The sequence below is a fragment of the Anguilla anguilla genome, chromosome 9, assembly GCF_013347855.1.
Source record: "Anguilla anguilla isolate fAngAng1 chromosome 9, fAngAng1.pri, whole genome shotgun sequence".
In the NCBI taxonomy this organism is placed as follows: Eukaryota; Metazoa; Chordata; class Actinopteri; order Anguilliformes; family Anguillidae; genus Anguilla; species Anguilla anguilla.
In genome coordinates, this window is record NC_049209.1 from 16,396,108 (window position 1) to 16,419,487 (window position 23,380).

Consider the following 23,380-nt stretch of genomic DNA (forward strand, 5'->3'; position numbering starts at 1 on the left):
AGACCAGCCACCAGGAACTTTACTGACTTTGGTTGACAGGAAGATGAAATCGAATGACACTTCTTTATCAATTACATTAAAAACATAATGTAGACATGAGAGAATATGACATTTAAAGTGTTAAAAATATCTTGTTTTTTCAGACTTTAGTTCCATCTGGTCCTTCATTAATGTAAATTACACTAGCAAAAAATATTTCCCTGTACTCTGGTCAACTTATAATTCTGTGAACAAGTGAGACCAACTGTTCAGACCTCAGTTACTCACAAAATCAAACTCATTTGAAAACTTAGTCTTTTTAATTGTAGTTTGACAATTATTTTCTGAGTCAAAAATTAAATGGATACAATCTATTTAAACTTTATTTAGCTAAAATGTGTTGCATTTCTACACAGGATGAAGAAAACAGTGTTGACCCCAATGTATGTACCGTATTTTCCACATAAGCCAGTGTTCTCAGAAATGCCAAATTTCCCTAACATGATTTCCATCTCTGCCCCGACTCCTTTCATTAAACAATTCCGATTAACAGTTTACTACATCAGCCTATCTACATATAAAACCTCCAAATAATATATAAATTCCAATCTGTTAACTAAACATCAGTTTTACAGTCCATGAACTGCAACTTTACATCACATTCCTGTAGTGCAAAGAAGAAAAACAATTGTCCGAAGTACAATTGGCTCAAGTCTGGGACGACACCAACAGAAGGCGTTGAAGTTTGTCGCGAACTCTGAAGGCTTGGTTGAGCAACAAACTGACTGACACCCGTCTGTTAATTGTCTGAACAGGGGATGGAGGAAGATCTAAGATCCTTAGTACAGTATTCTCAAAAAAAAAATTAGAATCACATTTATCAACAAGAAATCACTCCTAATAAAGGAGTTGGCACAGTCCAAAGAGATAGACATTGGAACATGATGCAAAAGCAGTACAGCAGACCCGAAGATAGAAAGCAAGGAAGAAACCTGGGGAAAAGAAATAGACGTACAGTTCATCTGGCAAGCGGTAAGTAATTTAACGGAAACTATTCTGCGTTTTCCCCTTCAGGAAAGTGAGGTTCTGTCTGTGGCAGAAAACTGAAAAGGCGAGAAATGAAAAAAAAAATGGGGGGGTGGGGGGGGGGGCGAGAATGGGTGGAAAGGCCAGTCTCAGTGGTGCGAGGGCTCGAGCTTGCGTAGCCGCAGGGGGTTGGGGGGCAGGGCCTGTGCGGTGGCCGCAGAAGAGGCCGCCTCCTCGGGGGACCTGAAGAGGACCCTGCCCCTGTGATTGAACAGGTAAAAAGATGGGTGGTTTCCCAAAGTGTCGAACGTCCTGGAAAACAACGAGGAAAGAGAAAAAATGAAATTAGTGAGTGAGGAAGGTTACGCGGTATAATGAGGCTAATTAAAGACCCTCCTGCAATCCAAACCATCATTTTAAAGTTATATGCAAAGAACCACGTTGAGCCTATTTTATTCAGCTGAATTTAAACGAGTTTCTTCTCCATCCTAAAAGCAGCAACATTTTTACTGGTCATTTGGATATCTGGATTTGGTACTGGTCATTAATTCAAGTGGTATTTACATTTTAACCAATCAGCAGCAAGACCATTTAGGAGGCTGCCAATCAGAAATGAACTTAAAGCGAATATCAATACAGAATGGACAAGGCTTCAGTGCCTGTGTTTAGAAACTGCATACTTTATATCAAAATTGACTATATCAAGTCAATTTTATTATGTTCCAGTTTATATATTTTCAGATATTTAATTTCTCATTTTCAAATTTGATAGTAAGCATATATCTTTATCTTGCGGTTTAATGGACACTTCTAACGCAATAAGAAAGGACTGCACCGGGTCTTTTATTAGCAGGCAACTTCTCTGCCACCATCAGACTTTAGGGAGGCTTTGGGTGCCATTACGTTTCTCGTTTCTAGAAAAGTAAAACTGATCTGTGTACTCAATGCAAGTAGTGACAACATTTGAGGGGTGTTAAATCCAATAAAACTATTTAACCATGGAATACCCACAAAATAATACATCAATATTCATCCCATCAAGGAGAGAAATACATTCCATTTAACATGAACCTACAAGAATGTTCTCACTGAGGAACCTTTCTATTTTCCGAGAGCAAAACTGAAACTTACTTGTTTTTGAGCTCTGAAGAGGCATCCATGTCTTTGAACTCCCCAGCAATGTGGACTATGCCATAACAGGTCACCACAAATGCTAACAAGGTCTGTAGGACTATCTGCAGGGAAATACAAATGATCTACAGTGAGACACAAGAATTCTTGCATAGTTTAAAATATTCAGATTTCTCTGTAACTGACTGGTACATGTTAATGTTATTGCAAATGGACGGTGATACATTTAATAATAAACCATTTTTATAGTGAGTAAATGCTGAGCAAGGCAAGTTCGATTTACAATTAAATAACTTGGCAGATGCTTTTAGCCAAAGTGACTTACAAAAATCTATTTCACACGGTAAGCAAAGACCACTAAAGCTTCAGATACGCAGTTACCAAATCAAATAAATGCCACCATCAGGGTGCAGGTCTCAAGACCTGTAAAATAAATGCAGAGAATGGTTCTTTTTTTAAATAGAAGCTATGAGTGTAGTCTGAAAATGTGGGCTTCAGACATTTTGGAAAACAGCCAGTGAATCTATGTTCCCAACTGATTGGAGGAATTGGTTCCAGCATTGGGGGATGGGGGCAGAGAAGACCTCAGGATTTGAGGGGTGGCTGCCAGGTGGCAAGAGGATGCTGAGCAGAGAGGTCTGGTTGGACTGTATGGTGTAATCACTGTCTGAAGACAGGAAGGGGCAGTACGTATGGTATGCCAGTCTGAGAAATTTGAATTGAATCTGGGACAACCACTGGAAACCAGTGAAGGGTGTACAAAAATGTTGTGTGGCGTGTGTGAATATAGGTAGGTTGAAGAACAAGTAACACTTCAATGCAAAAGCACACACAGGCACTTACATCTATTGGTAATGTTTCATTTTCCTTCTCTGTGAGTCGCATGTAAGAACGATCTGTAAGGGAAAAAAATCAAATGTCGCAAACACAATCAATTAGGTGTTGTCCCTTTTGAATGGTCAAACCCCAAAAGCCTACATCAATGTCCACTGAGAAAAAGTCCTTTTCTTATTTTAAATGATGATTGCTATTATTTTTTTAAGAGAAGAAAGGTCAGTCTGCCCTCATTTTGTATTTTTCACTTTGTTCATATAGGGCAGGGGTCCTCAATCTTATCCAGAAAGGGCCGGTGTGGGTGCAGGCTTTTGTTCCAACTGGGCAGTTACACATCTGATTCTACTAATCAAGTTGCTTAGAAAAGATAAAGGGGTTGATTAGTAGAATCAGGTGTGTTACTGCTTGGTTGGAACAAAAGCCTGCACCCACACCGGCCACTTCTGGATAAGATAGAGGACCCCTGATATAGGGAAAGCAGACAGGGTTGCAGATAGAGATGGCATCACAGTACAAAAAATATCATGGTGAGGAATCTGACCACTGGCTGCATGGTGCAAAATAAATATCTTGACTAATACAGACACATGTAGAGAGTTGTCAAATCTGCACCACATTATTTCTATAATAAATATAATGTCAAGGCATATTGCATAGATATTGCTAGGACAGACGTTATTTGACAACAATTTCTAAAGATTACATAAATCTTACAAAATACCACCGCATATTCAGTATTCCCTTGCAAGAACAGATCTGACCTGGCTCTTGTTGACCAGAATGGTCATGTACAATATCCTGTACAATGTATGCAAGCGTCACTTGAGTGGTTTTATGGTCGTATGTTTTCACCAGCTGCAACTACGCTTACAATTTGGTGCAAAGAAACCCGTCTGATTCAATCCACGAGATTGTTGCATTCTTGATTAGTTAGATTAACGTTAGAAAACACTGACATTACTCGTCTGAACACAATGCCTAGCAGTTATGAAAGACAGCCCCAGAGCTTCCATAGCTAGTAGTTGCTCAATCGTGAAAAAAGGACATAACACACAGTTTAAGATTACACGAAGGATTACCGATTTATACAGGCTATTCAATTGCCTCTCGTTTCACACACGACATTATTCCAAACTGCTCGATGTGTTGTTTACTCATATGGACATTGAGGTAAACGAAATACAGCAGATAACGTCATCTTAAATGTCTGTTTATGGAGACAGATAGCTAGCTAAGTACCCAATATATCCACAGGCCCACGCATCGTGCGATTGAATGGGTGTCCGAGCTGGCTAACGTCCGTTAGCCAGCTAGCTAGCCATCTACACGATTTGAAACCACCAACGTTAACTCTATAGCTTCTTAAACAAGATCCCATCTCAGAGGAGGCACTTCATCTCATTTTCCTGAAAGTTACTTACGCTGTGCCGCTGAGAAAGCTGCATGAGCTAAAGCGAAGAGACCAATACCGACAAGACCCTTCCAGATAGACGAGGCCATCTTCGGTTTTGAACGACCGTCGGCTTCGGCGCTGGGAAAAGTCGTCACCACAAATGTTATTGACGAAACGTGAGGACGCAACTTGATGATGCGCGGTAGCTAAATGGTAGCACACTAAGGTAGCAATAACAGGCCTTAACACGGGATGTCGTGAATGATATTAGTAAAATTGTGATCTGCAGAGATGCCAGTTTAGTAACTGTTGAATTGTCTGTTTTCTGTTTAATAATCAAGGTGACTGGCAACGTATTTCCAAAACGATCGACACATTTTATTTAGCAACAAATATTTTATTTAGAGAAATTATTTTCAAAAGACTTTCTCCAATGGTTTGCTTCAACTTGTTACGAAGTGCTGGATTCACAAACTCGGCTTTCGAATACCAGTCATTTTAATAAAAAGGTCCTCAGGGAACAAACCTGTTCCCTCCCTGAGGGGCCACACAATAGGGGTTTTGTTTTGTCTGTGTGCAGCTAAACATCAGTTTCGGTTATATACAGACGAGCTTAATTGACTGTTAATGCTTAAAATGTATTTGTATTACATGGGATTGTTGGCTGACACAAGTTAACATTATATAGCCTAGCCGTTCTTAAATTATCAACCAGACATCCGCAGAGCACCAACTTCCTCCAAGGGAAAACACCTCAAGCTAATAGCACCTCACGTGACCCAGGCAGGATTGTGGGCGGAGTCTGGGAGCGAAACAGGAACAGTTTAGACTCCCCCTGGACGAGAGAAGGCGAAAGCAAAATTTGACTGGGCATAGGCGGTCGATTCACTGTAGGCATGGGATACAAAACAAGAAATGTCGCAGCTACCATGGTTGCGAAGACTATGCCTCTGTCCGTCCTTGTGAGCCTTTTGGTTTGTCTCTGTGTTACTAGTCATGCTGAGGATAGTGGCATGGATAACATTGTCACTGAGAAGAAGGCTGAGGAAAGCCATCGCCAGGACAGTGCCGACCTGCTTATATTCATAATGCTTCTCACCCTCACCATTCTGACTATATGGCTCTTTAAACATCGCCGATTTCGGTTTTTACACGAAACTGGATTAGCTATGATTTACGGTGAGGATCCCCGTTTTCATTAGTTAATCTGGAGGAAATTGTGTGGTTAGTTGCCAGCTACCTAGCTAGTTTACTTAGCCAGTTAGCTAGCTGTTTTGTTGGCTAATTTAGCTAGTTGACTGTTAGCAAGCCATACACACAACAAACACTATAGTGGTGAGTGATGGGTTTAGCTACAGGTAAGAGAGTTTAGAGATTCTCGGACCAGGCCTTTCCCGAATTTCAGGCAACGCTTGGTCATCGTACAGCTATCCAGTCAAATATATCCAGCTGGCTGGCAAGATATTACTGTGCAGATTACGTGTACAGTGTCCCGGGTCATAGCTGCTGGGGGCAAATTAATATTAACATAGCTATGCCATGCGTCGTTAACATTGCAGCCACCTACTATCCATCTGATCTTTCTGTCACCTGTCTTAAACCAACAGGTCGGCTGTACTCCTAACCAAACAGAGAAACAGCAGTTATTGGTTATTTGTGTTACATATTGCCGAGACATTTAGCGAAATATAATACACAACCAGTGTTTCCAAGTTGAAGTAGATGCTCAGAAGTTGTGGGTAAATAGCTCAGTTGTAGCTATAGTACTGTAAACGTGGCTAGGTGACGTGAGGCAAATACTAGGCAGGTTGTTAAAACTGGTGACATTCAAGTCAACCACTGCACCCCAAACATAATTTGTGTGTTTGTCAGCATGTCTTATGAAAATATTAAGAATAATATGTTTAACTTATTTGTTCGTGCAAATTTTACCATTGAAAAGCAAGTGTTGGCAACATTATTTTCTGTGAAATTGGTACTTTGTGGTGAAAAGGTTGTGAATGACAGATCATGACAAAGAGACTGCTTGTGGAAATTGCGAAAGTACCTTTCAGGTGTGTTTCCAAGAACAAGGGCATGCAGCTTTTCACCTTTTTCTGTCTGTCCTTTTACAGGTCTGTTAGTGGGTGTGGTACTTCGCTATGGGATCCATGTGCCAAGGGACATCAATAATGTGACCCTGAGCTGCCACGTAAATGCCAGCCCAGCCACACTTCTGGTCAATGTCAGTGGAAAGTTCTACGAGTATACGCTCAAGGGCGAAATCAACCCCAATGAGGCCAATGAGGTGCAGGACAATGAAATGCTCAGGAAGGTAATCTTTAACATCGTCTCTGAGTCTTCAGAGATTTATCAGAATCTGATTGGTTGTGAGCTTTGCCTAAAATTGCAGGTTTTCCTGTAGTCAGCCTTGGTGTGTGTCCAATGGATAGGACAGTACTCCGTTTGGGATAAATTTACTTTTTGTTGTTTTAACTGAGTATGTACCATGTCATCAGTCACAGTGTCTTTTTTATACTCCTATATGTCCTGACCCAAGCATGTTAAAAATACACACACACACACACACACACACACACACAAACAGACATACATGTCTGAGGATCGTCAGCATGTTCAGGCACTCAGAGAGCTGACTAGAGGGAAGGGTGGTGATCTCCATCACGATATTTCACTTGGATTCATTTTCATGAGTAATTACTACTCAGCTATAAAAAGGCCCATACTTTTGAGAAAAGCTCTTCAGATAACATCAGACGGAACCTCAAAGAGGTGATATAAAAGCACTGTTATGTCATCCTTACACATTACCAGTAGGAAATGTATAAACCGTGAATAAGACGCGGCAACAGATGGTTTTCGACATTTCTCTTCACTGAATATGTGAAGTCCCCAGATGGATCAGATTGAGTATGCTGATGCCAACAGTAAGGAAATGCGTCTGCAACGCACAAACTCTTGGAACCAAATGGTCAGATGAAGCACGTGCGATCCGTGAGTGCCAAAACACAGAAACGGATCATCCCTTCTTCTTCTGCAGAGCTCTCTTTTAAATCCACTGTAAAGCTGAAATACTGGCAAGGTGTTGGTTCATATTCAGTGATACCTACAGTATGGTTGCATTCAGAGTAAGCTTCCAAATGTTTGTAGTGGGACATTCTGTGTGAGTTTGTACACACAATTTCTTTGATGTCTCACATTTACCTAAAAATTTCCATACAGAAACGGAGGATGGGTATTTGACACATATTTAAGTTTTGGATCACAAACACTGCTGCTAGGCTTTGCTTTACTTTGTTGTTCTATAAACTGTTGTATAAACAGAGAAACATTCAGAGTGGGATGTCTAGCAGGTTTTGAGCCACCTCCCATTTTATATGTGTGCGGTGTCAAAAAATGCAAACAATTAAATATTTTGTAAACATAACAGAAACTCGTATATTTAAAAACTTAAACTGAAAAATAGATTTTTGCCATTGATTTTGCCCTGAAATTCCCTGGACATTCACACCAAGTCTTTGGTATGGTAAGTTTTAGTGATACGTAAAAGAAAAATTGATTGCTGTGATGTTTTATTCTAGCTTGCAGTAATGAGCTACAATGCACAATGTATAAGGGTTTCTGCAATATTCTGTGTGGTGCTCTGTACACATAATGATCAAATGTTTTTTTTCACCTGACTAGAAATGTACAAACTATAATCTATTCTTATTGTTTTTTTTAGGTGACCTTTGATCCTGAAGTTTTCTTTAACATTTTGCTTCCACCAATCATCTTTCATGCAGGCTACAGCTTAAAGCGGGTAAGAAAAGCATGAACCTTAGAGAGCAAATATCTATTGACCCCAACAGCCAAAAGTTTTGAAAGGCCGCTTCTGGGAATTATACAGTCTATTTTCTTCATAAAAAGAAGTGTCAGAAATGCAGGACATTCAGCTAGGACTGAGCAGAGGAAGAAAAGTATGTCTGTAGTCTGGGTTAACTGGGTTTGGGAGGTGAAAATGCATTGTGGAGTGCTGCATTTTGAACAATATCTTAATGAACGGAAACCTTTAGCATCAAAGCAATTCAACAAAACAGAGAAGCTGTCTACATCCACAGTTTTTGTACCTGTGGTGTAGTTGTGCTATGTACATATATTTTTTATATTTCTTGTTTTTCCATTTCATTTATTCTGTCTATTACAGCTAATAAAGTCAAATCTAGTGTAAGTGATTGTGTTTTTCCCTTGTTGCAGAGACACTTCTTTAGAAACATGGGGTCCATCCTTGCCTATGCCTTTGTGGGGACAGTCATATCATGCTTTGTCATTGGGTGAGCCTCTATTATCTTGTTCATAAATGACCAGGTAGCTGTTGAAGATTTTAATTTATAATAAAAGGCCAGGCTTCTGGTTATCGACCGTCACAAATACTTAATTGAAGATATAAAGGTCCCAAAATATTTGCAGCTAGCCAGTCCAAGAAGAAAATGACAAAGTGGGACTATATGGGACATGGAACATTTAATGGAAGGAAGGATGGCACCTCTCAACTCTGTGTGCACATTTTACGGTCCATTTTCCTGATCAAGTTAACCGACAGTTCCAATTTTGGCCAACCATAATGCAGACCCACGGAAAGCCTGAGCCTGGTACATGGGATGAATGGGAAGCGGCTGGGAAATGTGATGGTCTTTGGTGGCAGTTCCAGTGTTTCATGATTCTGATGTACACAAAGGCTGTTGATGTATGAGTGTGTGATTTTGATGTCCCCACAGGCTGTTGATTTATGAGTATGTGATTTTGATGTCCCCACAGGCTGTTGATGTCTGAGTGTGTGATTTTGATGTCCCCACAGGCTGTTGATGTATGAGTGTGTGATTTTGATGTCCCCACAGGCTGTTGATGTATGAGTGTGTGATTTTGATTCCCCCACAGGCTGGTGATGTATGAGTGTGTGATTTTGATGCCCCCACAGGCTGGTGATGTATGAGTGTGTGATTTTGATGTCCCCACAGGCTGTTGATGTATGAGTGTGTGATTTTGATGCCCCCACAGGCTGGTGATGTATGAGTGTGTGATTTTGATGCCCCCACAGGCTGGTGATGTACGGCTGTGTGATGCTGATGAAGCAGGTGGGCCAGCTGGGTGGAGACTTCTTCTTTACCGACTGCCTGCTCTTCGGAGCCATCGTCTCGGCCACTGACCCTGGTACCCACAGCGTCGTATTCATTCATTCATTCATTCATTCATTCATTCATCCATCCATCCATCCATCAGATGCTCTTATTCGGTACATACAGTGTGTACTGTGAGGGTTGATGTAGACCAGTACAGATTTATTATCATTTATTACCATTTACTATATCTGCAGAAATTTACACAAACATACTGTAACACATTCATAAAAGTGACTGTATGAAAGAGTATGCATTTAAAATCACCTCCTGTCTGGGTCTATGTTAATATTTTGGGGCTGTAGAGAACTTGGAATAAGCTGTAAATTCAGTTTGGAAATGGCATTAGTCTTTGACAGCCTGTATGTGAAGGTTTGAGGGTACTGTGTAAATACATGCAGGCAATCGTAAAGCTTTAACCATGGCTGTAATATTGATGTGAAATGCATATTCATATTTGACATAAATGTTCAGTAAATAGCTTCTCTTCACTGTCCCTCCATTTTTTGGCAGTAACGGTCCTGGCCATATTTAACGAGCTGAGGGTGGATGTGGACCTCTACGCTTTGCTCTTTGGAGAGAGTGTGCTGAATGATGCTGTCGCCATCATCCTGTCCTCGTGAGTCTCCCTCTGTTTCTCGCTTTATCGCTCTACCCCTCGCCATTTTATATCTCTTTGTGTCTGTAAACCTCTGTCTTTTTCTCTCGGGCGCTCGTCGTCGTAGCTTGTTCTCTGAGCTTGCATTCTTCTCTGAGTTTTGGCCCGAGAAGGCAGGCCGATGTTTTGAGTTATGGGTGGGGAAATGAGTGAGCCTGTCAACGTTCTCCGCCAAATGGTCGAAAGGCGACCGTGCCGCCAGTGGAGCGATGGGGATGCCAGATGCTGCTCCTGTGTTTGTCGCAGCTCCTCCTCAGGGAGAGAGTTGTAAAGCTGCCTGAATCTTGGGGTGGTTTCCTTTGCGGTCTCCATTAGCTTTGCATTACAAATGACTGCAGGTACACAGGACTGTCTTTATGGGAACCATAAACATAGACACTGCTGCTGTTGTCTCATGGAATCTCCGTCTTGCCCTGTCTCCCTGTCTCTCTCTCTCTGTCTTTCTCTGTTTCTGTCTCTCTTGTCTTTCTCTCTGTTTCTCTCTCTGTCTCTCTCTCTCACTCACACAAACAAACACAGGTTTAACGATGCACTGTAATGTAGAGCCTTTCCCTTGAATTTTCGATGCCTTGCGACTACCCTCTAACCTGATTGTTGCGGATGCTGCGGGACGTGTGAGATGCAGATCTGACACTAACGCTGTATTCCCCCTGTTTGACCGGGAGCTTGTTTTCAGAATCCTACTTTATTATGGGAAACACAGCGGGCAGGCCGGCGCGGTGCCGGGATGGGTAGAGGGCGTGGCGGAGGCACGGGGGACGCCCCCAAACGGGTGTGCTGCTCTCATAACCTCTGTCCATCAGAGTGGACTGTGTGACTGCCCCTGCATTGTTAGGACATGCACAGCAAATTACCAGCTAATAGCTACTAGATCAGATGGCAATCACATGCTCTTTGAAGAGCTTGTTTTGGCAGTCCTATAACAATAAAATAAGGCTTGAAGCATAGCACATGCTTTATGATAGTATAAAATAAAGCATTATTATTGCTGGGGAGGTTAGCACTATCTCCAGATTAGCTTTGGCCGAAGGAAGAAGGGTGCTGGTAATTTGCTGCTCAGGCACTAGGTTTGAATAGTTTCCCTGTGTGGGTAGCACTATGCTACAGTCCCGAAATGATTGCTCTGAAACCTTTTGGTTTGCTTGTCTTCCCTTTTTCTCTACCGCTGAGATTCATTCTCTCCAACTTCACCTATAAATCATTCAAGCTAAGAACTGAAGCCAAAAATAAAATGGCTCTGTGCTGGTTATGAGATAATTTGTTGATTCTTCAGTTTCCCTTGATTTACTAAGACCTGGACCTTTATTACACATATTGCTTTCATTCTCAAGTGTTTTATTTTTGATACTGAGCACATATTTTGACCTGGAAATTTGAAGTTGGTTTATTTATTAAACTGATTTGTGGTACAACATAGCTGCTGTAAATGTGTGGCTTGTTTACTGAAATCTGAAAATCTTGTTTACTGAAATATTTATCAGATGAAAGTCATTCAGCCAAACCTGATGGACAAAGTTTGAAGAATAGTGATAGAGGATCTTGAATAGCCCTTAGCAACAGCAGCTTCCATTGTCGAAGGTGCATACCTGCTTACAAATACCTTGTGTAACTTGTAGTTCACATAAACTACATTTTCATCTGGCCAGATTGCAACTTAAAGTTACTCTGTTTAAATTTGTTAGTTATGTTTAGTTTTAGTTGCATTCTTTATTCTTTAAGAGTAAACAGCAATACATTCACTGAGGTCTAAGTGAATGAGACTGAGCAATGAATGGACCAATTAAACTATTATAATAGTAGTGTGCACATAACAGCCAGCATACACATCGGACCGCATCTTGCTTAGTCAGGTGACCTGAGCGCACATATATGGTTGAGTGGTTCATGCAGGTTTGCGTTTTCCCTTGTTCCAGACACCCTGTATTATCCTAGTGGAGATAATCGGTCTGTCGCATGGTGTGAACTCCCAGACTGCGTGCTGTTCTTCCAGTCTCCTGTAATTTAACTGTATGTTCACTTTGCCATCAGTCTCTGATTTTGGGGACGCGTGTGTATTTTCCTCAGAATCTCCTGTTTGATTGAAATCCAGCCTTAGTTTTAGTAATTGGACTCCTGGTCTGTGATCTAGATCGTATGTGCAAGTTGCATGTAACAAGTTACAGTAATCTAATTTGTTTATTTTCTTACTGTTATAGGCAAGAAGTTATTTTAAGTTATTCTGTTTAAATGGTGAAGTTAAAATGAATCTTGAGTAAGAATGCTGTGGATTATTGTAACTTTTTACACATGTAAACTGTTTGCTAGAACCCATGGATTATCAGTACCTTATCCAGCATTTAGTGGACCTCTACGCTGTACTAATGTATTTTAATATAGGCTTATCCAATGTACTGGAAGGTATCCGGTCATCTTGCCAAATTAACAAGAAACATTAGTCTTATGTGGTTATTGACTGACACAGCTGAAAGTGTCAGACTGGTTTAAAACACATTGATATCTTTTTTGCCTTGTTTCTATATGTCATGTACAGCAATCACATCCAGCATTATCTTTGAGAATTAGACCTGTGTGATGAGCAAAGATATATGCACTGCTATCTCTTTCTCCTGTTCTCTTGTGTTGAATGTTGAACTGCAGCAGAGCTTATGCCCAGAACTCATTTTCAACGGTGTGTCTGTGTAATTGTATGTGTGTGTGTCTGTGTAAATGTATGTGTGTTTGTGTGTGTGTGTGTGTGTGTGTGTGTCTGTTTAAATGTATGTGTGTTTGTCTGTGTTTGTGTGCGTTTTTGTGTTTGTGTATGTGCATGCATATGTGGGTTTCAGGTCTATCGTAGCGTACCAGCCCACGGGGGACAACAGTCACACGTTCGAGGGCACCGCCATGCTCAAGTCTTTCGGCGTGTTCTTGGGTGTGTTCAGCGGCTCCTTCGCCCTCGGTGTGGCGACTGGACTCATGACCGCCTTGATATCCTTTACTGGGGTCACAGAGACAGGATACTAGTTTACATATTTTAAAAGATACCAACTTGGGGGAAAGTGTTTGGTTGGATATGCTACTCTTTCATAAATCGTCTCTTTCGATTACCGACTTGCTTTGTGTGGTGTGAAACCAAACGGAATCTAAGATGAAATGGAACAGAAAACTAAATGAAATAGAAATAAAAACACATTAAAAAAATTAAAACTAACATCACCCTGGTTGGGTGTCCTATAGCCTTCCCTACAGCTGCAAGATCCTCTGTCAGTTTGGCTTGGCACAGTCTGACTCATTGACTGTGTAGACCACCATCTTACCAAAGCACTTGAAATTACACTGGCCTTGTGCATCTTATGGTGGGTGCAGACAGGCAACAAATATTAATTTTACATTTTACATAAAATTAATGTTACATGAAGTGGCCTGGGAAAATCCTGTTGACTGGATCCCTCCCAACTTGGATGACACTATAGCAAATTCTGTGTTGCTTGAACGCTTCCCTGTTAAGCCAAAAGCTTGGGCCCCTCTGTATTTTTCGAGGGGTCCATGATTCGGTCCCTGGTTTGTTGGATTCTGCGTTTGTGGTTCCCTGGGTTGCTCCTTGACCCCGGGTGTAGCGGCTCACGTCACCAAATTCACCAGGTTGCGAGACTTCCCTCTGCTGGAGACGGCGCTCTTCTTCCTCATGTCCTGGAGCACCTTCCTGCTGGCCGAAGCCTGTGGGTTCACAGGTAAGAGCAGCACTTTGCGCTGTCTGACAGTCCCTGTGGCCTGGTCCAGGAGGTCTTTCACTTTTTAATGTTTCAGGCTCTTCCAAGCAGACTTTTGTGTTTTCCTTTGATGTACATTACGTGTTTAATTTTAATTAAGACATTTTTGAAAACCCTTTGAGTCAGTGGTAACCAACCGTGTTCCTGGAGGTCTACTGTCCTGTAGGTTTTCATTCCAACTCTAACAAAGCACACCTCATTCAACACCTAGAAATCTCATTGAGCTGCTAACTCATTGAGTCAGGTGTGGCAAACTAGGAATGAAATGAAAATCTACTGGATGGTAGATCTCCAGGAACAGGATTGGTTACCTTTGTTTTCAATGAATACAAATATAATTGCAAATACAACACATGCTGTCTACAGAAAATGCAGTCGGGCTTCTGGCATTGTTACGCAATAAGTGGATGATGCCAGTCGTGTTCCCCCCCGGCTAACCCAACCGCTGATGCCCTTCCATGTATTACCAAATACACTTATTTTAGCATTTTGTCTATGCAGTTCCGAGTGAGTTTTGGCTGCATCTGTGTGGATGTAGGTTTGACTGTGTTGATCCTGACAGCCTGGGCTGATTGTGCTTGTCTCTGTTCACAGGCGTGGTTGCTGTGCTCTTCTGTGGGATCACCCAGGCTCACTACACCTTCAACAACCTGTCTCCGGAGTCCCAGGATCGGACAAAACAGGTAACTGGCCCCCCGGGACCAGCCGGGAAACAGGCGCACGAGCTCCGAACTCCAGCTGTTTTGAGTATGCTATGGAGTGCTGGGAAAGATCCTGCTGTTGCGTTAAGCCTTGCAGATGCGTTCCCACTTGAAATTACAGCCAAGTGCATGTGTGTCTTGATTCCTGCTTGTATGCGAGTGCTTGTGTCTTCATTTTATTTTGTCCATTTTCTCTGCAGTTGTTTGAGGTCCTGAATTTCCTGGCAGAGAATTTCATCTTCTCCTACATGGGCCTGACCCTCTTCTCCTTCCAGTCCCACGTCTTCAACCCCATGTTTATAATCGGAGCATTTGTATCCTGGAAAGCGCCTGTGTATCTGTACATCGTGTGTTTGTGTAGTCTGCCAGTTTACCTGTCTGTTGGCCTCTTATTTTGTCAGTGAATTTGTCAGAACCGTGGCAGAACTGTGTGAGATGTAAGTACGTTTTGTTGTTGATAGGAACATGAATGGCTGCCAGCTAGGGTGACTAGAGTGTCTTTGTTTAGCGAGGTCAGCCTTTTCCAGACCGGTTCCGTGATTGCTGCGCACGGTTGATGGTGGGTGAGGTCATAGGGGGGAGGCGCCGTTGGCAGCGAATGCGTCCTTGACTGTCGCGTCCGCTCAGCTGGCCGTGTTCCTGGGCAGAGCGGCGAACATCTACCCCCTGTCCCTCCTGCTCAACCTGGGCCGCCGCCACAAGATCGGCTCCAACTTCCAGCACGTGATGATGTTTGCAGGTAGGACGGGTAGCGTGGTCGGTTTTCACACCAGATGGCGTGAGAGCGATCCTCTTTTGATACTTCCCCCACGTTTAGGTTTAGAAATGGTACCGCACAGTGCTGTGGGAGGTCTCTGTTACTGTCCATGGGAGATTTTGTTGAGGAATTAATGGTTGTAACCTTTGAATTAAAAATAACGTTTTATCGCGTTTTGTTTTGGGTGTTTTCACCAACTTTTTTCAACTCCTCTCGTGCCACCTGCATGGGAGTGCTTGAGCTGAACGGGTCTGATGCGTTTGCCTGTGATTCTGTGGGAAGATTTTTCATGGGAATCCACATGGTGTGCTACAGGAGAGCTAGCGCTGATTGGAGGAGAGGTGTACATCTCTCGCTCATGACCACTGTAGGCATCCGGTGTGCAGCCTGGGAGTGGTCATCCATCAGTATCCCAAGTTCATTCTCCAGTGGTCAAAGCTAAATAATTCTCAGTAGACTGTGGAAACCCCCCTTTCTTTTTTCGGCAAATTTTGACACGTACTGATGACATCATCCTTCCCCCCCCTCCCTCTCAGGGCTCCGTGGTGCCATGACCTTTGCCCTGTCGATCCGGGACACAGCCACGTACGCCCGGAAGATGATGTTCTCCACCACGCTGCTCATCGTCTTCTTCACCGTGTGGATCTGCGGGGGAGGCACCACCCAGATGCTGTCCTGCATGCGCATCCGGTCAGAGTCTGTGGGCGGGGCTGGGGCGGGGCTTGGGTTGGAAGCCGTCCCTGGGACTGCCTGAGAGACCGCAGAGGGGAACGTGCCCTGGAGCTCGCTGCACCCCTCAGCTCTCTTCAGTTATGCTTTCCTGTGTGTTGGAGCTGAAGGATCAGACTTCAGAGCGGATCTAGTCAGCTGCAGTCCAGAGCCTTGCCTCACGAATCAGGATTGCTGGATTAGCTGGCTAACTGCGCTGAGTAAAACCTGGAACAGCTCTTTTTGCGTCAGTCCGTGTTTCAGATTTGGCAGGGTTCCAAGTTTTACTCAGTGCAGTTCATCCTGCTAACTCATTAATCCTGCTTTGCGAAACAGGGCCCAGGCTTACTGAGTTAGCTGGATAACTGCAGTGAGTAAAACCCGAAACACTGCCAAATCTGGAAAATGGACTAAAAAAGAACTTCCAGGTTTTACTGAACGTAGTTATCCAGCTAACTCTGTAATCCTGCTTTGTGAAATACCACCCTGGATGGACCAGTCTACAATTCTACAAGCTTTCATTTCCAGTCCTTATCTTACCTAATTCAGCCAGTGTGTTCTCAGAGTTAGCTTTTAGCTTCCCTGCCTGGTCACGAGCTTGTGTTAGAGAGATATTTTACGCTCTAAGCCCAAGTACTTCTGTTTTTTCTGTTGAAGTCTGCTCTGTTAACAATATACTCTCCTGCAAGGCTCTTCCTTGTGTTGCTACTATTTTATATCTTCCCTGTTCACTAAAAAGAAAATTAATGTTTTGTCTCTCAACAGTGTGGGAGTGGATTCGGATCAAGACAGTTCGGTAAGCATCAGAAACGTACTTTCTTTTCATTCAGCGTGGATCCCTGGAACAAATACTCTGAAAAGACAGTGAATGTGATTGAATTCAGCAGATGCATACAGCACATGCTGTGGATGATGTCAGAATATCATCAGAAGTCTGCACTGTCCCTTGCTATTCTTTTGGTTTTGTTTATTTATGTGCGTGTTTGTGTGTGTGTGTGCATTAGATGACAGCTCTGGATGGGACAGAGAGGCGGAGCAACAAGCATGAAAGTGCCTGGCCGTTCAGGCTGTGGTACAACTTTGACCACAAGTATCCTTCATACAGAAAAAATCATTAAACAAATAAGCCTCAGTTTGATGGAGTATGGAAACCTGCAGTTATCGTTATGGATGTTTATTATGGAACAGGGGATGCTGGCTCTGTAGCTGCTTGTCCACCATGTGGTCCCTATCAGGCATCCAGCTACTGAAGTTGCCGTGTGGCTTGTCCTGCTGATGTGCTGGTTTTCGGTGTTCACACACCCCGCAGTTTTGTGTTGAATCCTTACTGTGCGCATGCTGCCTGTGGCCTGCTGTCTGTGGCCTGCAACACATCTCACTCAACTCTGTATTCATTTTTTCCACTCAGCAGAGGGCGCTGTTGTTAAATCCGTGAAGCACCCAGAGCCGAAATACGAGAAAATGTATTTTACAGCCCTGCATCTGTTAAACAGATATGCACACACACACCACACATACACACACGCACCCACGCACAGGCAATACTTCTGGGGCCCTGTATTTGTGGAAGAATGTTGACACATCCGTTGCGAGCGAACCCGCAAAGCCCAAATATTAACCCTTGACTCCAGGCCCGTGTAGCTACCTGAAGCCCATTCTGACGCACAGCGGGCCCCCCCTCACTGTCACCCTCCCGTCCTGCTGTGGCCCCCTGGCCCGCTGTCTCACCAGCCCCCAGGCCTATGAGGTGAGTCACGCACCCGACACCCCAGCCCAAAGACCTAATACGGCATGTAATTCCAACCGTTAACGGTCCTTTCATTCACTTCCATTCTTGTTTGTACTCTTACTCAACTCTTACCTATTATTGTTTGAAAATATGTTTCATCCTAGAACAGGTTATTATTGGGAGTGACATCTCATTACCTAAATTATATGAAATAACAATACATTAAAATTGTTTGTAGTACTTGACACCTTCCGTATGGAGTAGTCGATGGCAAGGTGGCACAGAGCAAGTTGTGTCTCTTAACTCTGTGCTGTGCATGTTGACTTTGACCTAATTCTCAAACTTTAGTTGTGTAGTGTTCAGTTTTAAGTATGGAATGGAAAAGCTATAAAAACTAAAATAACTTTTAATAAAAGTATATTTTTTGATAATGTATTTTGTATTGTGTGCACATCTGTTCTTGTCACTCTGGGGTTAGCTGTGTCGTATTGCTAGTTGTAATGTGTTTAAAAATGAACCATTCAAAAAAAAAAAAAAAGGTTTAACTTCCCTCTCTTCCTATCAGAACGAAGTCCAGCTGCAGGACGACGACTCGGACCTGATCCTGAACGACGGCGACATCAGCCTGACGTACGGCGACGTGACCGTGAGCACCGACGCCTCGGGTGCCCTGGGCAACAGCAGGCCGCGCGCGGGCTCCTCCGCCATGACCTCGGACGAGGCGCTGGACCGCGAGCTGGCCTTCGGCGAGCACGAGCCCGTCATCCGCGGCACCCGGCTGGTCCTGCCCATGGACGACTCCGAGCCCCCCCTCCCCCTCCCCCTGCCCCTGCCCCTGCCCCCGCCCCCCTCCAGCCTGTCCCTGCGCCGCCACCGGGAGTGAGCGCTCGCGGCCGCACGAGCAAAGCGAGGGACTCGCGTCTGTTTTTTTGTTTTTTTCTTCGTTTGTTTTTTCTGTTAAATTATCGTTTATCCCGTCTCGGTCAATCTCCCACGTTCTCTCTTTTCTAACGGCTTTTAGAAGCAGTTTCGTTGTTTCCCCCCCTCCCCCCCCCCTCCTTTCTACCTCACAGGTCCCTCCCTCTCTGTGTGATAGTTCTTTATTTGTTATTTTTTCTGGCGTAAATATCGTCCGACCACTCAGCTGTAGTGCCGTCGGCGTGGCGATATTCTAAGCGTAACGTGGGCATATCGTCAGAGGTGCAGTATCTATGAACATGCATGCATGTCTCAAGCAACAAAAAAGCAAGAATTGTAATTGATAGTTTTATTATTAGTATAGCAAGGTGTAAAATAACTGCTTTTTGGTTCTAAACATGGTATGCATGGTTAATTGGCCTTTGTTGTATGCAAGATATAAATTGAGCAGGATTTAGTCTTAGCCTTCCCTACCCTTTTCTTTTTTTGTTTTTTTCTCTCCTCTGGATGTTGTTACTAAGCTGTCAGTTTGCCTTTTGTGTGAGACGGAGTCGACGGAAGCCTGGTGTTCTGGCGGCTCTGTGTGGGTGTGCGGTCATGACCAAGTGCCTGATTAACTGTTTCTGCGTGTGAAATAGCTCCTCCCCTTTTTCGGTCCCAGGCAGTAACCGTATGCGCTCGCGTTAAAGCCCCTGTGTGGTCGATCTGGTCGTTTCCCCACATTCTGCCTTAATAAGGTCGGGAGTTACTCTGAAAGGGGGACGGTGCAGGAATTTGTATTTGTATTTATTTATTTATTTTGGATTTTCCTCCATTTTCTCAAAGGTTGGTGCATATTGGTAAAGCAATTTGGTTTGAATTTGAGGATTACAAACTCCATTTTGGCCCACCCAAGGGGCATCACTTGCAATGTAATGGCACTGAAAAAATGGTGTGGAAAAAAACATGATTCATCTTAGACATGAGCAGAAGCAGAAGATTTGTCTGACCTGGACATGCCTGTTATTAGAGTGTTTTATGTGGATCGTAGAGGGCAGTCGTGTGTAGTAACTGTGTCTTAGGGCTCTTAGACTTGCCGTGAACATGTTTGTCAGCATCGATTTGGTCAATATCAATGGCAAACCACGATCTCTCTCCTCACAATCCTCCTCATAGGTCATATATCAAATGGAGTTTTAATAGCTGGGGGATTGGAAGGAGACTACCTTTATTAAATAGAAAATAAGATCACTGCACAGGGTCTTTAAGAATTTACGGGGGAATCATAGATAAAATGTAATGTTATAGCATGACTTGACACGTCTGGGATCTAGCATTGACCTTTGACTGTGACATTATGTCATTTTCACACTTTGTTACGTAACCTGATGTTCCGCACTGCTGAAAAGGTTCTGGTATCCACTCCTGAAAAGGTTCTGGTATCCACTGCTGAAAAGGTTCTGGTATCCACTGCTGAAAAGTGCTCTGGTATCCACGCAAGATCAAAAACAAATAACTTTTAGTTGCTTCGTTTTTTAATTTTGATGCACTTTATCTTTCAGAGCCTCTACATCTTTTTAAAACGCTCCACATTTAATCTGCTGCACTGGTTTAAAATGATTTTATGGTTTATGGACTTTGTTACGTATTTGACTCTGCCTGGGGTTTTGGGAAGTGAAAAAAAACTATTTAAGGAAAACGGGTTGGAATGAAGAATTTTAAAAAAAGAGCAACATGCCGTTTGGAGTGAGGCAACCGTTCCGAGGCTATTTTTAGTGTCTAATGGGCTCGAGAAAACAAAGGCTCAAGCCAAACACAAGTTATTACTTTAAATGGGCAACGTTCTGCCTAATCGATGCAGTTAATTCCAGTCACGACCGGTTGCATGTGAAACCTCTGGGCTTCACGAGCAGCTGCGTGGCGGAACTGGACTTCCCTCCCGTTCGGGTGCTTTTGATCTCGCTCCGTTTGTTCTCCTTTACCTTAACCATTCGGCACGAGCCGTGTTGCATTTTTTAAAAGTTTATTTGTTTTTTTTGTTTTTTTGCATCAGCGCACAAGCAGTATCTGAACTGTGCTTCCGATCTTGAATTTGAAACCTTTTGCTTGAAGGATTCTGGACCGTCGTTACCTTTTGCTTGAATGATTCCGGAATGATTCGAAGGCCCGGGTCGGACGGCGGTCCTGTGCGGCAGCTCAGCGAGCGATTCTTTCGCGGCGTTACTGATGTCGTTTCGATGACGATTCGTGTTTTGTGTTTGTTAATGTAAATCTTTTCTCCGGGTTCTTTTTCTGCCGTCGGGGCCGGCGTGTTCAGTGTCCTTGCCTGCGCTGTCACACGGCCTCTTCTTTACACACTGCGCGCCTGTCCGTTTGATTTACGTCGGAAGAAGGACAGTGAGGGGAAGTGGTGGATAAGGCATTAGAAACAGGATCGGGGAAAGAAAGAGGAATGTGAAGAGAGGGAGGGGCAGGACAGATGTTAGACCCTCTCTCTGAAGTGGGTTCAGTACAGAAAGAGACATAAAATTGTTGCAAACTGAAAGGAAGAGGAGTTGGGAAGAGGCTTGTTGCCCTTCACATTGGCCTCATTTTTTTCAGCAGCAGTAGATCAGAGAGCGGTTGAAGCTAAGTCATTTCTACTTTGCCAGATGCCGTAGGTACTGAGGTAATGTAAATCTTCATCACCACTGACAGTCGGCATTTGAGCGCTCATTGTTTTGCAGCTCTCTGTATTTGAGGTGGTACTGACTGCGTTTGTCAGTGAGGCCTCACAACAACGTCAGTGACTTGCCTATTTTTTAGCATTAAGAAAGGGTACACGTATGAATGTTTTATCGGTGACAGGAAAATGTATATGATATGCAGTTTTTGAGTTTTGAAGGATTTTTTTGTGGGGTGGGAAAGGGGGGGGGGTCTTCACTGATAGATCTTTTAAGCATCTCCAGTGCCAGTGCAGCTTAACAGGTGAAGAACAGTATCTGATCTGCAGTTTGAAAATCGTAAGTTTAAAAAAAAGGGTCAGTTTCCCTAAAAGGCCCGCGTTTCTGCCTGCAGTGTTAGCGGCCCATTGGTCAGAGGGTGCGACGGAGTTGCCGAGGGGAACAGGAAGGCCGTGAGGGGCCACGCCCGGGTGAGGCGGTGTTGATGTGGAAGGAAGGAAGGGCGGGGGGGGGGGGGGTACAGCGGGTTGGATGCAGGCCATTTGCAAAATGGGGGGAAGGGGGGGTGGGGTGGAATCGATACCCTTCTTATCTCCTGCTGTGCAGGAACGGGGGAAGTTGCTTTTCAAGAAGCGGGTATCTCGACCCCACGCTGTCAAGGAAGTCTTTCTGTTTTTCTTTTTTTTTTCTTCTTCTCCTTCATGTTTGCGGGAAGGCCTGTGGAAGTGGGAAGGGGGTTTAAGATGTGAAGATATTTGCACAGTTATTTACTGTAATTGTTTTTTGGTTTTGTTTTGCTTGGATTTCTTTTTCTGTTTTTTTTTATGCGGCCGTTTAAGTGATTTGTGTTGGAAGTTGCTGCCTGGAACCTCCTGAGATTTCGCCTCACTGTGTCAGACGCTGAATGGGGGACCCTGTGTGAGAAACCGAGACTGGGAGAGAAGGGCCGGGCTTGGTTCCTAACGGCAGGGTTATAAATGCTCATCGGTTCTGGAAAAGGCCAGCAGTGCCCCTGCGACCCAATCCCTCTTCCTTAAGGATGCAGTAAAAGCCCGTCTCTCTCTGAGCTGGATGGCGTATTGTATTGGAAAGGCTGGGGCCGGTTCCAGATGTATTATTATACGAGCGCTGCGGGACCGTGTCAGTATAAAAGCCCCGTGGCCACCGCCTGAGGGCTAAAGGAGACCACATTAAAACAACACCAGTCCCCTTCGCTCCTCTTCCTCGGCTCAGCGTCCAGCCCTGATGGTTGCATGTGTGATGAGTGTACTAGCTGAGGGCACGCCAGCCTTGGCCGTTCCCCCGCTCCGATGCGTTTAGAATGCGCGCGCATTTCATCGAGGGGCAAAAAAAGTCTAAATGACGATTTTAGCAGGTCAGTTTCACAGCAGCTTCACAACCAAAAAAAAAATAAAAATAACAAAAAGAAGGTGAACGTTTTGAGTGTTTTTAAATGTCGTTTTGATACGTCACAAGTGATTGGCTTTCCGCATTTAAATATAGGAGCTGTGGAAACTAGGCAAATAAAAAAAAAAAAAAAACATGTCGAGTGTGTTTTCAGGACGATGTGCAAACGTATTTTCTGGTGTTTTAACTGTGCGGGCGTCGGACTTTGGGGTCTGGCGTCCCTGTGCGTTCAGTGTGTCCTGTCTCCCTGACTGTTTACATCGTTGTAAATGCCCTCCTCGCCTGTCCATGTGCGTGGAATGATCAATAAACACAAACGTGTGCGTTTGTTTAAGAAAACAAAAACCTTGCTTCTCGTAAACTGTGTCGCCATTTCCTCTTTTGCGTGTTATACTTCTTCCATATTCCGCGGATGACCCAAGACGTTTTTTTTTTTTAACATCCCATATTGTACTTTGAGTTGTTCAAGTGACAGAATGTCTGGGTTATTCAGGTTGGTTACTCAAAATGGCTGCCGTGCATCACCCTGGTGGGTGCTACACATTGGTGGTGGGTGAGGTGAGCGCCCACTCATCACTGTAAAGCACTTTGA

General features: G+C 43.7%; 2 protein-coding genes across 2 annotated transcripts; one reads left to right on the top strand and one right to left on the bottom strand.

The window, feature by feature from the left end:
- Nucleotides 1-280: 280 nt before the first annotated feature.
- On the bottom strand, nucleotides 281-4,522 carry LOC118235700 (membrane magnesium transporter 1). Its single transcript, XM_035433333.1, has 4 exons — nucleotides 4,392-4,522; nucleotides 2,980-3,032; nucleotides 2,137-2,240; nucleotides 281-1,317 (listed from the first exon to the last, which is right to left on the bottom strand). The coding sequence occupies exons 1-4, from the start codon at nucleotides 4,468-4,470 to the stop codon at nucleotides 1,155-1,157; spliced, it is 399 nt and encodes a 132-aa protein (XP_035289224.1). The 5' UTR covers nucleotides 4,471-4,522; the 3' UTR covers nucleotides 281-1,154.
- Nucleotides 4,523-4,915: 393 nt separating this feature from the next.
- Nucleotides 4,916-21,901, top strand: LOC118235696 (sodium/hydrogen exchanger 6-like). Its single transcript, XM_035433328.1, has 16 exons — nucleotides 4,916-5,542; nucleotides 6,478-6,677; nucleotides 8,088-8,165; nucleotides 8,600-8,676; nucleotides 9,441-9,553; nucleotides 10,033-10,138; nucleotides 13,003-13,144; nucleotides 13,782-13,887; nucleotides 14,521-14,609; nucleotides 14,828-14,941; nucleotides 15,255-15,366; nucleotides 15,921-16,074; nucleotides 16,858-16,888; nucleotides 17,097-17,182; nucleotides 17,734-17,839; nucleotides 18,387-21,901. Exons 1-16 carry the CDS (start codon nucleotides 5,260-5,262, stop codon nucleotides 18,702-18,704), a joined length of 2,115 nt encoding a protein of 704 aa, XP_035289219.1. The 5' UTR covers nucleotides 4,916-5,259; the 3' UTR covers nucleotides 18,705-21,901.
- Nucleotides 21,902-23,380: the final 1,479 nt, after the last annotated feature.